Raw genomic sequence first — 17,776 nt, 5'->3', positions numbered from 1 at the left:
GCTGAACAGTGAGACATAGGACAGATGTAGGCTGCTGAACAGTGGGACATAGGACAGATGTAGGATGCTGAACAGTGGGACAGAGGACAGATGTAGGATGCTGAACAGTGAGACATAGGACAGATGTAGGATGCTGAACAGTGAGACATAGGACAGATGTAGGCTGCTGAACAGTGGGACATAGGACAGGTGTAGGATGTTGAAAAGTGAGACATAGGACAGATGTAGGATGCTGAACAGTGGGACATAGGACAGATGTAGGATGCTGAACAGTGAGACATAGGACAGATGTAGGATGCTGAACAGTGAGACATAGGACAGATGTAGGATGTTGAAAAGTGAGACATAGGACAGATGTAGGATGCTGAACAGTGGGACATAGGACAGATGTAGGATGCTGAAAAGTGAGACATAGGACAGATGTAGGATGCTGAACAGTGGGACATAGGACAGGTGTAGGATGTTGAAAAGTGAGACATAGGACAGATGTAGGATGCTGAACAGTGGGACATAGGACAGATGTAGGATGCTGAACAGTGAGACATAGGACAGATGTATGATGTTGAAAAGTGGGACATAGGACAGATGTAGGATGCTGAACAGTGGGACATAGGACAGATGTAGGATGCTGAACAGTGAGACATAGGACAGATGTAGGATGCTGAACAGTGAGACATAGGACAGATGTAGGATGTTGAAAAGTGAGACATAGGACAGATGTAGGATGCTGAACAGTGGGACATAGGACAGATGTAGGATGCTGAAAAGTGAGACAGAGGACAGATGTAGGATGCTGAACAGTGGGACATAGGACAGATGTAGGATGCTGAACAGTGGGACATAGGACAGATGTAGGATGTTGAAAAGTGAGACATAGGACAGATGTAGGATGCTGAACAGTGGGACATAGGACAGATGTAGGATGCTGAACAGTGAGACATAGGACAGATGTAGGATGCTGAACAGTGAGACATAGGACAGATGTAGGATGTTGAAAAGTGAGACATAGGACAGATGTAGGATGCTGAACAGTGGGACATAGGACAGATGTAGGATGCTGAAAAGTGAGACAGAGGACAGATGTAGGATGCTGAACAGTGGGACATAGGACAGATGTAGGATGCTGAACAGTGGGACATAGGACAGATGTAGGATGCTGAACAGTGGGAAATAGGACAGATGTAGGATGCTGAACAGTGGGACATAGGACAGATGTAGGATGCTGAACAGTGGGACATAGGACAGATGTAGGATGCTGAACAGTGGGACATAGGACAGATGTAGGATGCTGAACAGTGGGAAATAGGACAGATGTAGGATGCTGAACAGTGGGAAATAGGATAGATGTAGACACAATACATGGTCGGACAGTAGACTGCAGAGACTGAATATGTGAAAACGTAAATGTGTGACTTGTGTGCTTTCCAGTGTTTCTGTACTGCATGTAATATATTGTGTTGTGTTAGTGTATTTGTATGCTGACGTCATGAAATGAATGTAACTGGACAATGAAGTATATCGTATCGTATACATTATACAGTAGGCTATGGTATAATACACAGCAAGATCAGCTCAGTATATGTACTACTTAAATAACTGAGGTATTATTCACTTTTACTGATAAGAAAAGGGTGACCAACTACACCCTATTTCATAATCACACAGCATTGACATCCGGGGCTTGACACACACACACACACGCACACACACACGCACGCACGCACGCACGCACGCACGCACGCACGCACGCACGCACGCACGCACGCACGCACGCACGCACGCACGCACGCACACACACACACACACACACACACACACACACACACACACACACACACACACACACACACACACACACACAAAGCCTATAATCAAACATTCACCTGAGTACCATTTGAGGAAGGCCTGATAAGGTAGCAGAGGAAGTGGCAAACAGTCTACACCCTTCTCTGCATTCCTACAGTACCGTGGCCCTGTCAGAGCAGTCCAGACTTTACAGCGGATCACATACAGGAGTATCAGATACAGGAGGATTCCATACAGGAGTATCAGATACAGGAGTATCAGATACAGGAGGATCACATACAGGCGTATCAGATACAGGAGGATCACATACAGGAGTATCAGATACAGGAGGATTCCATACAGGAGTATCAGATACAGGAGGATCACATACAGGAGTATCAGATACAGGAGGATTCCATACAGGAGTATCAGATACAGGAGGATTCCATACAGGAAGAGGAGAGGAAGAGAAGAAGCCAGAAGCCTGAAGAGACTGACAGAGAGTGTCAGAGAGAGGTGTGACAAGTAGAGAAAAACTCGTTTTTGAGTCAAGTCAGGGAGAGGAGGCAGGGGGAGCTCAGAGAGAGAGAGCTGTCCAAAGAAGTGGAAGAGAGATCAAACTGCCAAGAGATCAACAGTGAACAAAAAACTTGGTGAGAAAACAAAAAATAGACATCTACAATCGGTTTGAGTAGGTTAAAAGGTACAACCGCCGTACAGTACTGTACTCGACAGCCGGATTTGACCAGAACTAGCATCGCCATGGTGACCCTGGACACGAGGACCCTGACGGTGCCCGTGGGCATCGTGAGAATGCTGGAGGTGGTCCTCACCTGTATCTCCTTCAGCCTGGTGGCCTCGGTGGGTCACTTCGGCTCATCCTACTGGGCCTGGTGCATGTTCACCTGGGTCTTCTGTTGCTTAGTCACCCTCCTCATCCTCATCATGGAGTTCACCACCCTCCATGCCCGGGTGCCCATCTCCTGGGATGACTTCACCACCGCCTTTGCCATGCTGTCCACGCTCATGGTGGGTAACGTCCACGGCGTCTTTTGTCTTTGGGTTAGACTATAAGGGGTAGAATCCAGATAACATACCTACATATTAGTGTCAATGTGTGACAGTTACATTTGAGACAATATAAGCATTGAAAACTAGAGTAGAGATGGATGTGTGTAGTTTACTTTTGTGTAATTGTAAATAAATTAAAAGGCGATTTTTGGGAAATTACACATAATAATAATAATATATGCCATTTAGCAGACGCTTTTATCCAAAGCAACTTACAGTCATCAATCTTCCCTGCCATAGATTAGACTTCTGTTCGAGGAGGTGTACTTGTACATCACACTGCTTCATGCTCCCGAAACAGGAGTTAGGTTCCAGCACCTACGGGCCGTTCTGGCCGAGATAAGGCTACTTACTTTTTTATAAATATATTTCTCCCTTATATAGTGAGTATGAGCCCTGGACCTTGATCAGACAGTTGTTGTTATCATACGGTACATAAAGTGGTTAAATGAAACATGCAATATTTTAGTACCACTTAGAGTTGTTGGTCAATCCAACAATGGCAGCAATCGCTAGTCGTGTGCATACATTTACTCTCACACTAATTGCGAATGAACTTATACTGAGACATAGACGCCAGCAGATACTGATGTAGTAATAGTCATTTCTAATTGCTAGTTCCACTGAACTAGAACAAGTTATTGATCAAAGTGATGATCTCATCTTCAGTATGTCACAACAGCAAGGCAGCTAATCTATCTTTTTCTCTAGTGTAGTCCATATATCACCTCTAGTCAGATCAGTGAGAAAATTGGATAAATGCAATTAAAGGAAAGGCTTTAACCATTAATAAGGTGTGCGTTGGAGTTCCTGTAGCTTTGCCAATATTTTGGAATGGTTTATTGAGTAGGAGCTACATTGGTAGTAGATTAAGTAGAAGTATCAGGTGATACGCATAGAACTTTGACAACTTTAATGAGTCAATTAAGTCCACTGACATTCCATGTTATTGTCTTCAAACTTTGATGTTGTTTATTCAATTCCATTGCTGTTATTCATCCACCATCATCATCTATTGTCTTGGGCTTTAACAGGTGCTGGCTGCCTCCATCATCTACCCCACCTTCTTCACGTGTGTCTCCTGCGGGAAGCAGATCGCCGCCACCGTCATTTCCTGTCTGGCCTTCCCCTTGTACGCCACGGAGGTGGGCCTGATCCGGGCCAAACCCGGCGAGATCAGCGGCTTCCTCTCCACCGTCCCGGGCCTCCTCAAGGTCCTCGAGGCCTTCGTGTCCTGCATCATCTTCATCTCTCTGGACCATGGCTCCTACTCGCGGTTCCCAGGGCTCCAGTGGTGCGTGGCGGTCTATTCGCTATGTTTCATCTTCGCCCTCATCATCATCCTCTTTACTATCTGCCGCCTGCTGTCGCTCTTCCCGTTCCCATTCGACAAGGTGCTGACGGGCTACAACGTGCTGGCCGTGCTGATGTACATGACGTGCGTGGTGATATGGCCTCTCTATAGCTTCCAGAACAACCACAGCAGACCCAACGGGTGTGGCCGCAACTGCTACTGGGATAACCAGGTTGTAGTGGCGTTCATGACCTGTTTCAACCTTGTTGTTTACATTGTGGACACGGTCTACTCTTTCAGGCTGGTGTTCTTCGTCACCCCGGCTTAGGACAAAGGTCAAAGGTCACCCACCTTACCCAACCTGAGAACTGGCCCCGAAACACCTTGCCGGATCTTAAACAACAGACTGAACTTTGCTTTTGTATGAATACAGCAAACTGTAACCATGCTGTTTTTTTGGAACACTAATTGGTATTGGGAGAACGTCTCTGTATGGTGGATAATAACCGTTTTACTGGGCAAGATTACATTGTGAATGATAATGCTTCTTCATTGAAAAAATGGGGTTATAGTACTGCTAGCAATTCACAAACCATGAGGTGGATAAGAATGTTCTGAATGCTTGGATCCGTGCGTAGATTCAATGTATATTTTGTCTTCCCGTCTTTAAAATACACAAGGAACTCTGCAGTGCGCCCTACGCAGTCCACATGGGCTGTAATCAAAGTGAATAGAAAGATCAAAGAGCTGTTCTTGATATGTTCATTTTATTCTCATATTCTGTTCTCCATTTCATCTCTGTCTCTCTGGCCTTGATTCAATCAGTTCAGCGTTAACCCCCGATAACCCACAACTGCATAGCAGGTCATTGGTTTTACTGATTTCACAGCTCCAACGATGTTACACCTTCGTCATGGCCCAAATAAAAACAGATCTGCTATGCAGTTGTCGGCTATCACATCTCTCTCTCTCTCTCTCTCTCTCTCTCTCTCTCTCTCTCTCTCTCTCTCTCTCTCTCTCTCTCTCTCTCTCTCTCTCTCTCTCTCTCTCTCTCTCTCTCTCTCTCTCTCTCTCTCTCTCTCTCTCTCTCTCTCTCTCTCTAATCCTGACAAACATGCAATCCAGACAGATATGACAGAATTCAGTTAAATAAGTAAATAAGTAAAACACAATTATTGACATTTAGCTGACGTGTCCAAATTGTTTTAATAATGTTATATAACAATAAAATAAAGAAAACATTTGCTTAACACCTATTCTCTTTCTACAACACTGTTAAAGGACATTCAGCAACGCTCCCTCCCTCTCCCTATTTGCTAGGGTGTGTCTGCTATGAGAGGCCCATTGGATGAAATGGCATGGGATGTCGAAGTCCAGCCCAGGGCTTTGCTTTCATGTCTCTTTCTGTGTTTGCTGAGTGCGGCGGGGAAGCCGACAGCGAGATAAGTCTCAACCACACTCCGCTCCGTCCCACCTGGATGACATCACTCTCTTACACAGGCAGCATCTGAATCCCTCACGGACCGTGGCTTACCACAGATTCGATTTGATAGGGAACATATTGGCCCATTCTGAGGCTGCTAAACTAATGATAATTTCTAAAAAGACAGCAGAATAATTGTGGTTGGTGATCTGTTTATGGTAATGATGTCAAGGCCTCTCATGCCCACACTTTGTTTTGTGATACATATGGCAGGGGTTATTCCTTTCTTCATGAGAGAAATTAAGTTAAGTGACGAATGAAGAATCATTGTTCCAAAACAGAAGCCAACAGAATGATGGAGGTTCCTGATCTGATTATGGTAATGAAGTCAAGGTCTTTTATGTCCACATCTTTTCTTCTGTCTTGCAACCTTTGACAGGGATTATTGATTTGTTCAAAAGAGAAATTAAGTTATGTTGTTGCTGTCTCCTTGGCACAGATCAAGAGGGGAGGTAAAAGTGAAAAATGGATGAGGCAGTTATAGAGAGAGGGAGAAGTGAGAGTGGGAGAGAGAGAGAGAAGAGGGAGAGTGAGATAGAAGGAGAAGTATATAGAGAGAGGAGAAGGAGGAAGAATATGAGGGTGTATAACAGTGAGAGGGAGTTAGGCAATGCACTGACAATATTTAAAGGGATCATTGTCCTTCAGCTGAGACAGCTGCTGCTGTTGACACCACCATGCAATCTCCATAGACAAACATTGGCAGTAGAGTCAATTAATCAAAACAATTGTACATCTCGGTCATTTTTCATTATTGTGTTAAACTGCCCTAGTGGCACCAGTGAATCCAAATGTAATACAGTACATTTTGTAAATGATTCCAAAAATCTAGTGTTACATTCAAAGTTGGTATGGTACACTCTGAACTGGGGCAGTAGTATGCATATAAGTAATTAAGCATTTCACGGTAAGGTCTACACTTGTTGTATTCGGCTCATGTGACAAATAAAGTTTGATTTGATATCATATTATCTTTATCAACCAGAACATTATTCGATTTCCATTTTCAGTGGAAACAGAATAGTTCCTCTACAAATCCTTTGCCTACCACTCCTCCCCCTTCCCTCCATCTCTTTCTCTCCCTTTCTCAAGAACATGGATGAGGATATTAGTCAATAGCCATCAAGTGTCAAAAAAGAGCTTAAGTCAAGTTAGGAACATTAAACTGAACAAACGTGAGGTTACTTCAAAAGCCTGGGTTTCCCTGGTTGGGGGATGTGCACTTGGACCAGAGCTGGGTGCAAATAGTATCAGAAATCTTTCAAATGCTGTAGTTGTGCTTGATTGAGCTTACCTGATACAATGGATCCAATAGAATAGTCTCAAAGGTGCAAACCCCACTGTCTTTCCAAGTAGACTCAATCAAATGCTCAAAGTATTTTAAAGATTTCAAATCTTACTTGAACCCAGGTCTGATATGGTCCCACTCCCAGGGATTGGGTCAGTATTGAAGTTTACCTTTGACAGAGACCAGAGTCCATCATGTGTGGCGTGGGCGAGCCAGATAAGACTGGACCGGCTTCCAATGAGTGCCTTGAGTCTGGGTCGTAAAACGTGCAATTAAGCCAAAAGAGGGCAGGATACACCATAGAAATAGAATGAACAGAACGGGCTTGGAACCTCTAAACTCATGGGTACACTCGCAAAGGCTGCCTGGTATTGTGATGCAATTATTTCCAAGGTAATTATTTCCAAGGTAATTATTTCCAAGGTAATTATTTCCAAGAATGTTCATTGAAATGTTTTTTATTTAACCTTTATTTAACTAGGCAAGTCAGTTAAGAACAAATTCACAATGACGGCCTAGGAACAGTGGGTTAACTGCCTTGTTCAGGGGCAGAACGACTGTCATGTTTTGTCATTGATTATCATGTCTTGTCCCTGTGCTTCCCCTTCTATTCGTTTCCCTCTGCTGGTCTTATTAGGTTCTTTCCCTCTTTCTATCCCTCTCTCTCCCCCTCCCTCTCTCACTCTCTCGCTCTCTCTTCTCTCTATCGTTCCGTTCCTGCTCCCAGCTGTTCCTATTCCCCTAATCAATCATTTAGTCTTCCCACACCTGTTCCCGATCCTTTTCCCTGATTAGAGTCCCTATTTCTCTCCTTGTTTTCCGTTCCTGCCCTGTCGGATCCTTGTCTATAATTCACCGTGCTGTGTCTATGTATTGCCCTGTCGTGTCGTGTTTCCCTCAGATGCTGCGTGGTGAGCAGGTGTCTGAGTCTGCTAGGTTCAAGTGCCTTCCCGAGGCAACCTGCAGTTCTTGATCAAGTCTCCAGTCTGTTCTCGTCTTTACGAGTAGTATTATGCCTTTTGTTTTGTAAAGTATCTTTACTGGATTAAAAACTCTGTTTTCGCCAAGTCGCTTTTGGGTCCTCATTCACCTGCATAACAACGACAGATTTTTACCTTGTCACCTCGGGAATTTGATCTACCAACCTTTCGGTTATAGGATTAGCATTGAAAACATGACCAGCGGTCGGGAAATCATGTTATAAAGTGGCTGTAGACAACTTTAAAAACGTTTAAATTAATAAAATGACAGTAAATGTTATGCAGGTGAATGAGGACCCAAAAGCGACTTGGCGAAAACAGAGTCTTTATTCCAGTAAAGGATAAAAGCAATACTCCTGGACAATCAAAGCAGAAAACAAAACATGAAAAAACTTAAATCCACTCGTAGTGACGAGGACAGACTGGAGACTCGACCATTAACTGCAGGTTGCCTCGGAAAGGCACCGACCGTAGCAGACTCAGACACCTGCTCACACGCAGCATCTGAAGGAGACAAGACACGACAGGGCGAGACAATGACACAGCATAGCGAACATCATACAAGGATCCGACAGGACAGAAACGGAAAACAAGGGGAGAAATAGGGACTCTAATCAGAGGACAAGATAGGGGACAGGTGTGAAAAGACTAAATGAGTGAGTAGGAGAATGAGGAACAGCTGGGAGCAGGAACGGAACGATAGAGAGAGGAGAGAGGGAGGGGGAGAGAGGGATAGAAAAAGGGAACGAACCTAATAAGACCAGCAGGGGAAACGAACAGAAGGGAAAGCATAATGACAAGACAATATAAGACAAAACATGACAGTACCCCCACTCACCGAGCGCCTCCTGGCGCACTCGAGGAGGAATCCTGGCGGCAACGGAGGAAATCATCAATCAGCGAACGGTCCAGCACGTCCCGAGATGGAACCCAACTCCTCTCCTCAGGACCGTAACCCTCCCAATCCACTAAGTATTGGTGACCACGTCCCCGAGAACGCATGTCCATGATCCTACGTACCTTGTAAATAGGTGCGCCCTCGACAAGGACGGGGGGGGCGAACGGGGTGCGAAGAAAGGGCTTGACACAGGAGACATGGAAGACAGGATGGACGCGACGAAGATGTCGCGGAAGAAGCAGTCGCACGGCGACAGGATTGACGACCTGGGAGACACGGAACGGACCAATGAACCGCGGAGTCAACTTACGAGAAGCTGTCGTAAGGGAAGGTTACGAGTGGAAAGCCACACTCTCTGGCCGCAACAATACCTAGGACTCTTAATCCTACGTTTATTGGCGGCTCTCACAGTCTGCGCCCTGTAACGGCAAAGTGCAGACCTCACCCTCCTCCAGGTGCGCTCACAACGTTGGACAAACGCCTGAGCGGAGGGAACGCTGGACTCGGCGAGCTAGGACGAGAACAGAGGAGGCTGGTAACCCAGACTACTCTGAAACGGAGATAGCCCGGTAGCAGACGAAGGAAGCGAGTTGTGAGCGTATTCTGCCCAGGGGAGCTGTTCTGCCCAAGACGCAGGGTTTCTAAAAGAAAGGCTGCGTAGTATGCGACCAATCGTCTGATTGGCCCTTTCTGCTTGACCGTTAGACTGGGGATGAAAACCGGAAGAGAGACTGACGGAAGCACCAATCAAACGACAGAACTCCCTCCAAAACTGTGACGTGAATTGCGGACCTCTGTCTGAAACGGCGTCTAACGGGAGGCCATGAATTCTGAACACATTCTCGATGATGATTTGTGCCGTCTCCTTAGCGGAAGGAAGCTTAGCGAGGGGAATGAAATGTGCCGCCTTAGAGAACCTATCGACAACCGTAAGAATCACAGTCTTCCCCGCAGACAAAGGCAGACCGGTAATGAAGTCTAAGGCGATGTGAGACCATGGTCGAGAAGGAATGGGAACCGGTCTGAGACGACCGGCAGGAGGAGAGTTACCTGACTTAGTCTGCGCGCAGTCCGAACAAACAGCCACGAAACGGCGCGTGTCACGCTCCTGAGTAGGCCACCAAAAGCACTGGCGAATAGAAGCAAGAGTACCTCGAACGCCGGGATGGCCAGCTAACTTGGCAGAGTGAGCCCACTGAAGAACAGCCAGACGAGTAGAAACAGGAACGAAAAGAAGGTTACTAGGACAAGCGCGCGGCGACGCAGTGTGAGTGAGTGCTTGCTTAACCTGTCTCTCAATTCCCCAGACTGTCAACCCGACAACATGCCCATAAGGAAGAATCCCCTCGGGATCAGTAGAAGCCACAGAAGAACTAAAGAGACGGGATAAGGCATCAGGCTTGGTGTTCTTATTACCCGGACGATAAGAAATCACAAACTCGAAACGAGCGAAAAACAACGCCCAACGAGCTTGACGTGCATTAAGTCGTTTGGCAGAACGGATGTACTCAAGGTTCTTATGGTCAGTCCAAACGACAAAAGGAACGGTCGCCCCCTCCAACCACTGTCGCCATTCGCCTAGGGCTAAGCGGATGGCGAGCAGTTCGCGGTTACCCACATCATAGTTGCGTTCCGATGGCGACAGGCGTTGAGAAAAATAAGCGCAAGGAAGAACTTTATCGTCAGACTGGAAGCGCTGGGATAGAATGGCTCCCACGCCCACCTCTGAAGCGTCAACCTTGACAATGAATTGTTTAGTGACGTCAGGAGTAACGAGGATAGGAGCGGACGTAAAACGTCTCTTGAGGAGATCAAAAGCTCCCTGGGTGGAACCGGACCACTTAAAGCACGTCTTGACAGAAGTAAGAGCTGTGAGAGGGGCAGCAACTTGACCGAAATTACGAATGAAACGCCGATAGAAATTAGCGAAACCTAGAAAGCGCTGCAACTCGACACGTGACCTTGGAACGGGCCAATCACTGACAGCCTGGACCTTAGCGGGATCCATCTGAATGCCTTCAGCGGAAATAACAGAACCGAGAAAAGTGACGGAGGAGACATGAAAGGCGCACTTCTCAGCCTTCACGTAGAGACAATTCTCTAAAAGGCGCTGGAGTACACGTCGAACGTGCTGAACATGAATCTCGAGTGACGGTGAAAAAATCAGGATATCGTCAAGGTAGACAAAAACAAAGATGTTCAGCATGTCTCTCAGTACATCATTAACTAATGCCTGAAAAACAGCTGGAGCATTAGCGAGACCAAACGGCAGAACCCGGTACTCAAAATGCCCTAACGGAGTGTTAAACGCCGTTTTCCACTCGTCCCCCTCTCTGATGCGCATGAGATGGTAAGCGTTACGAAGGTCCAACTTAGTAAAGAACCTGGCTCCCTGCAGAATCTCGAAGGCTGATGACATAAGGGGAAGCGGATAACGATTATTAACCGTTATGTCATTCAGCCCTCGATAATCCACGCAGGGGCGCAGAGTACCGTCTTTCTTCTTAACAAAAAAAACCCCCGCCCCGGCAGGAGAGGAAGAAGGCACTACGGTGCCGGCGTCAAGAGAAACAGACAAATAATCCTCGAGAGCCTTACGTTCGGGAGCCGACAGAGAGTATAGTCTACCCCGGGGGGGAGTGGTCCCCGGAAGGAGATCAATACTACAATCATACGACCGGTGAGGAGGAAGGGAGTTGGCTCTGGACCGACTGAAGACCGTGCGCAGATCATGATATTCCTCCGGCACTCCTGTCAAATCACCAGGTTCCTCCTGAGAAGAGGGGACAGAAGAAACAGGAGGGATAGCAGACATTAAACACTTCACATGACAAGAAACATTCCAGGATAGGATAGAATTACTAGACCAATTAATAGAAGGATTATGACATACTAGCCAGGGATGACCCAAAACAACAGGTGTAAAAGGTGAACGAAAAATCAAAAAGGAAATAGTCTCACTGTGGTTACCAGATACTGTGAGGGTTAAAGGTAGTGTCTCATATCTGATACTGGGGAGATGACTACCATCTAAGGCAAACATAGGCGTGGGCTTCCCTAACTGTCTGAGAGGAATGTCATGTTTCCGAGCCCATGCTTCGTCCATAAAACAACCCTCAGCCCCAGAGTCTATCAAGGCACTGCATGAAGCAGCCGAACCGGTCCAGCATAGATGGACCGACATAGTAGTACAGGATCTTGATGGAGAGACCTGAGTAGTAGCGCTCACCAGTAGCCCTCCGCTTACTGATGAGCTCTCTTTTACTGGACATGAATTGACAAAATGTCCAGCAATACCGCAATAGAGGCACAGGCGGTTGGTGATCCTCCGTTCCCTCTCCTTAGTCGAGATGCGAATACCTCCCAGCTGCATGGGCTCAGTCTCTGAGCCGGAGGAAGGAGATGGTTGCGATGCGGAGAGGGGAAACACCGTTAACGTGAGCTCTCTTCCACGAGCTCGGTGACGAAGATCTACCCGTCGTTCTATGCGGATGGCGAGTGCAATCAAAGAGTCTACACTGGAAGGAACCTCCCGGGAGAGAATCTCATCCTTAACCTCTGCGTGGAGTCCCTCCAGAAAACGAGCGAGCAGCGCCGGCTCGTTCCAGTCACTAGAGGCAGCAAGAGTGCGAAACTCTATAGAGTAATCCGTTATGGATCGATCACCTTGACATAGGGAAGCCAGGGCCCTAGAAGCCTCCCTACCAAAAACTGAACGATCAAAAACCTGTATCATCTCCTCTTTAAAGTTCAGGTAATTGTTAGAACAATCAGCCCTTGCCTCCCAGATAGCTGTGCCCCACTCTCGAGCCCGGCCAGTAAGGAGTGATATGACGTAAGCAACCCGAGCTCTCTCTCTGAGTATGTGTTGGGTTGGAGAGAGAACACAATATCACACTGGGTGAGAAAGGAGCGGCACTCAGTGGGCTGCCCGGAGTAACAAGGTGGGTTATTAACCCTAGGTTCCGGAGACTCGGCAGACCAGGAAGTAGCTGGTGGCACGAGACGAAGACTCTGGAACTGTCCAGAGAGGTCGGAAACCTGAGCGGCCAGGGTCTCAACGGCATGACGAGCAGCAGACAATTCCTGCTCGTGTCTGCCGAACATAGCTCCCTGGATCTCGACGGCAGTGTTACGAGAATCCGTAGTCGCTGGGTCCATTCTTGGTCGGATCCTTCTGTTATGCAGGTGAATGAGGACCCAAAAGCGACTTGGCGAAAACAGAGTCTTTATTCCAGTAAAGGATAAAAGCAATACTCCTGGACAATCAAAGCAGAAAACAAAACATGAAAAAACTTAAATCCACTCGTAGTGACGAGGACAGACTGGAGACTCGACCATTAACTGCAGGTTGCCTCGGGAAGGCACCGACCGTAGCAGACTCAGACACCTGCTCACACGCAGCATCTGAAGGAGACAAGACATGACAGGGCGAGACAATGACACAGCATAGCGAACATCATACAAGGATCCGACAGGACAGAAACGGAAAACAAGGGGAGAAATAGGGACTCTAATCAGAGGACAAGATAGGGGACAGGTGTGAAAAGACTAAATGAGTGAGTAGGAGAATGAGGAACAGCTGGGAGCAGGAACGGAACGATAGAGAGAGGAGAGAGAGGGAGGGGGAGAGAGAGGGATAGAAAAAGGGAACGAACCTAATAAGACCAGCAGGGGGAAACGAACAGAAGGGAAAGCATAATGACAAGACAATATAAGACAAAACATGACAGTAAAACAGTTCATCTATTTGTTTGCTGAGTAATAGTCTGAAATTCACCTCTGTTGTATTTATTTTCCCCTTTGATGGTGAACTTTCTGTACTGCTACCATTCTCTCCCCAGTCATTTTCATTCAGGCGCTGGTGCAATGAATTTGTTTATTTTAGAATGCTTTTGCATTTAATTATTAAGCTATCCTAACCTCTGTTATCTTCAACCTAGCTTATGGGTACACTCGCAATGGCCGCAATCATTGACATGAATGAGGAGGCCCGTTCTATTCACTCTATTTCTATGGGCTACACACCATCATAAACAGAGGAGGAGTTTGGCTCGACACAGGCATGCTCTGGTCTCCACAGCATGGGGAAGGAGACTTGGATAAGGCAGGAATGAGAGAAGGTCTTACCTCCCTTGGAATTGTAGTGCTTTACTGGAAGGTCCTTAGTCGGCAGGGGAATGCACAGAGAGACAAAGACGGTAGGAGAGGGAGGAGGAGTGGAGATGTCAATGTGACACAGTGGAGAAAAGAAAGTGACACAGCAGAAAATGACTGGGTGAGCTTCCATGAAGAGGAGAATGTAAGTCTAAGAGGCAACATGAACACAGTTAATTGAATCAGTGATTCATTCAAATGTGAAATATGTGCATTTGGTAAAAGAGAGCAAAGGAGAGAGACAGAAAGAAGAACATTAGCCAGAAGAAAGAGAGAGGAAAACAAAAAGTCAAGGAACCCTTGGTGTGTGAACAGTCACCCAGTCCCTAGATAGATCCTTCAACAGTATCTCATCATGGTGAACCTGGACCTGAGGTCTCTCACCCTGCCGGTGGGCATCATCCGTATGTTGGAGGTGGTCCTCACCTGTATCACCTTCAGTCTGGTGGCCTCGGCAGGCCATGTGCTCTCCACACACTGGGACTGGTGCATGTTCACCTGGTGCTTCTGCTGCTTCTTCTCCCTCTTCATCCTTATCATGGAGTTCACCAGCTTCAGCGCCAAGGTGGGGGATGTTTACTGTCTGGATTTGTTGGAATAGATTGGTGGGAGGGGAATTTGTGGCTCACGTGTATCGTAGCTTATGTGTATCTGTCTTATATATTTCTAATGTCTATTTCTATTGTAAAGCAGTAGTAGCAGTTGCACGTTTTTCAGGAAAACATATTTTTCATGAAAACTTTTGGCCCTAGACATAACCTTTCCTCACATCTCCCCTCCTCATCATCTCAAGGTGCCCATCTCCTGGGATGACTTCACCACGGCCTTCGCCGTGCTGGCCGCACTAATGTGTTTCACCTCCTCCGTCATCTACCCCACCTTCTTCACCTGCCCCACCTGCTACCGCCAGATTGCCGCCACCGTCAGCTCCCTACTCTGTTTCGGAGTGTACGCCGGCGAGGTGGTGTTGGCCCGCCTCCGGCCCGGTGGTGAGATCAGTGGCTTCCTGTCCACTGTCCCGGGCCTCCTGAAGATCCTGGAGACTCTGCTGGCCTGTATTATCTTCACGTCGCTGGATCCGGCAAGGTTTCTGTTTCATCCGGGACTGCAGTGGTGCGTGGCGGTTTATTCCCTCTGCTTCATCTTTGCACTCGTCATCATCTTCCTCACCGTCGGTCAGCTGCTGTCGCTCTTCCCCTTCTCGTTTGACAAACTGCTCACGGTCTATAATATTCTGGCCACCATGATGTACATGACTGCCATGGTCATCTGGCCGCTGTATAGTTTCGAGAACAACCCCCGGCCCGTTCCGTGTTCCCCCTGTCCCTGGGACAATCTGGTTGTGGTGACGTTCATGACCGTGATCAACCTGGTGATCTATATTTTGGATACGATCTACTCGATAAAGGTGGTCTTCTTCACATTGGATGAGGAATAGGCCAGATTCTCAGGAACCTTCACTCCAACTTTTCCAGAACCGGTCAATGACTGACACACTATCATATTGCACGGAGAAAATACTGTTTACTGAATAAGACACTCCAGCACGTTGGTCATCTTGATTCTCCACATATGGTTGAAAAGATCCATTTCATTTCTAGAGAATGAAGAGTTTATTTTCAAATCAATGACTGAGAGCTTGGAAGAAGAACATTTGCAGAACGTTGGCAGGACATTTGTTGATGTCTTTTGCCTCAGACACGTGGAAGATATTTAGTTATTCCTATAACACTGTAAATGAACTCTTATTGCAGATGAGGATTCTACAGGCAAGGACACACTGTTTATCACTTGTAGCTATTAAAGTGTGCAGTAGGAAGCTGAGTTAATGATTGATCGTATCGATTTCATAGAAATTAAAAACGACAAAACTTTGGATCCTGATGCAAATACAATATGAATGTCTAATTCCGTTGGGCCAAAGGCACTAGCAGCACTTTGTTTTCTGCCAATTGCAAAGGACTGTGATCTTATATTCATGTTGACCACTTCTTTCTTGGTTGTTAGACATGTTCTCTTGTTGTACTGCTAGTTGGCTCACTAACTGCCAGATAGTTGATTACCTGCTGAAGTGCTATGTGGACTGCACACTAAAAACAAATGGTTCTACAGTATATAATGCCAATTAATAGTTATTTGGCTCATAACAATAGTGTATCCTATTTTGGTACTATATAGAACCCTTTTTTGAAGGTTCCATAAAGAACCATGTTCACAAGGTTATAAATGGAACTATTATGGTACTATAAAGAAACCTTTCCTAAGGTTCTAAAAATAACTTTAAAAAAGTTCTACATAGCACCAAAAAGGGTTCCGCTATCATTGCAACCCTTTTCGGTGCTATAAAGAACCCTTTTTAATGGTTATTTATAGAACCTTTATGGCGAATGGTTATATTAAATTAAGAACCTTTCTCAATCTCAAAGGTTGTACAAAGAACCCTTTGAAGAACCAGAAAGAGATATTTATTCTGGTTAGACATATACTGTTAAAATTCCATAGGTGTTGTTGAATCAGGTGTGGTAGCTCTGGAACAGCTGGGGTTCTTTGAGGAGAGAATTGAGAACTGCTGGTTTAGGTATTTTTAAAAGATTGGAGTTGGAAGGGGACTCAACTCAAGAACTGATCTTTCATTATGATGTTGACCTTTTCTTACAAGCCCATAGAATAGGGAGAGGTAATCAGAGAAAGTTTGTGTACAGGACAGGGGTCCTTCTCCATTGAAGTGTACCATCTTTCAGATGCAGACATAGGGTGCATTCAAAATGTCCAGTAGTGCACTATATAGGGAATAGGGTGCCATTTCGGAAGCATCCATAGACACTTCATTCTGTCTGCTTTTGAATGGGCTTGACGATTATATCCTCAAATTCATGAAAACACAGTCATGTAAGATATATAAAAACTGATATTTGTGTTTGTGGATGAATTTACTTCTGTTAGATGCTTTTCATTAACCTCTATGGGATCGGTGACCCACCCTCAGGATGGTTGAGTAAATGTGCGCTAATGTGATTAGCATGACATTGTAAGTAATAAGAACATTTCCCAGGACATAGACATATCTTATATGGGCTGAAAGCTTAAATTATTGTTAATCTAACTGCACTGTCCAATTTACAGTAGCTATTACAGTGAAATAATACCATGCTATTGTTTGAGTGCACAGTTATGTACTTAAAAATGTATCAATAAACCAGTTAGGCACATTTGGGCAGACTTGACACAACATTTTGAACAGTAATGCAATGGTTCATTGGATCAGTATAAAACTTTGCACATACACTGCTGCTGTCTAGTGGCCAAAATCTAAAGTGCTCCTGGACTCCTACGTGATATGATGGCCTTTCTATTGCATTTCAAAGTTGATGGGACAAAAAATAATAATTGAAAACTCATTTTTTTCTTTGTATTATCTTTTAACAGATCTAATGTGTTATATTCTCCTAAATTAATTTCACATTTCCACAAACTTCAACGTGTTTCCTTTCAAATATGCATATCCTTGCTTCAGGTCCTGAGCTACAGGCAGTTAGATTTGGGTATGTCATTTTAGGCAAAAATGTAAAACAATTTGCCTACAAAATACTTGCATAGCGTATAGCAATGATTGACAACCAAAATCTACAGCAACATGCTAACAATAGAGATGTGTGAATGATTAATGACACACATGAACCTTTGTTCCCTATCAGCTCACTGTATGATTGAACCAGAGAGTGTGGGACAAGGGCTGTGCAACTCAAACAAATGTTTAGATATATATAGATTGTGTAAAATGTATCATTAAGAAAAGGGAATCGTGTCAGTTCTTGTCATT

At 45.6% G+C, this 17,776-nt stretch overlaps 2 protein-coding genes across 2 annotated transcripts; both read left to right on the top strand.

Moving 5' to 3' along the window:
- Nucleotides 1–2,039: 2,039 nt before the first annotated feature.
- Nucleotides 2,040–5,201, top strand: LOC124018866 (myeloid-associated differentiation marker-like). The gene is made up of 2 exons (XM_046334175.1): nucleotides 2,040–2,814; nucleotides 3,891–5,201. Exons 1-2 carry the CDS (start codon nucleotides 2,548–2,550, stop codon nucleotides 4,476–4,478), a joined length of 855 nt encoding a protein of 284 aa, XP_046190131.1. The 5' UTR covers nucleotides 2,040–2,547; the 3' UTR covers nucleotides 4,479–5,201.
- Nucleotides 5,202–7,272: 2,071 nt separating this feature from the next.
- Nucleotides 7,273–17,082, top strand: LOC124018867 (myeloid-associated differentiation marker homolog). Its single transcript, XM_046334176.1, has 3 exons — nucleotides 7,273–7,314; nucleotides 13,743–14,521; nucleotides 14,750–17,082. Exons 2-3 carry the CDS (start codon nucleotides 14,312–14,314, stop codon nucleotides 15,392–15,394), a joined length of 855 nt encoding a protein of 284 aa, XP_046190132.1. The 5' UTR covers nucleotides 7,273–7,314; nucleotides 13,743–14,311; the 3' UTR covers nucleotides 15,395–17,082.
- Nucleotides 17,083–17,776: the final 694 nt, after the last annotated feature.

The sequence above is a fragment of the Oncorhynchus gorbuscha genome, unplaced genomic scaffold (genome assembly GCF_021184085.1).
Source record: "Oncorhynchus gorbuscha isolate QuinsamMale2020 ecotype Even-year unplaced genomic scaffold, OgorEven_v1.0 Un_scaffold_585, whole genome shotgun sequence".
NCBI lineage: Eukaryota > Metazoa > Chordata > Actinopteri > Salmoniformes > Salmonidae > Oncorhynchus > Oncorhynchus gorbuscha.
The sequence above is the reverse complement of the archived record's forward strand: the minus strand, read 5'-3'. Positions and strand labels throughout refer to the sequence as shown.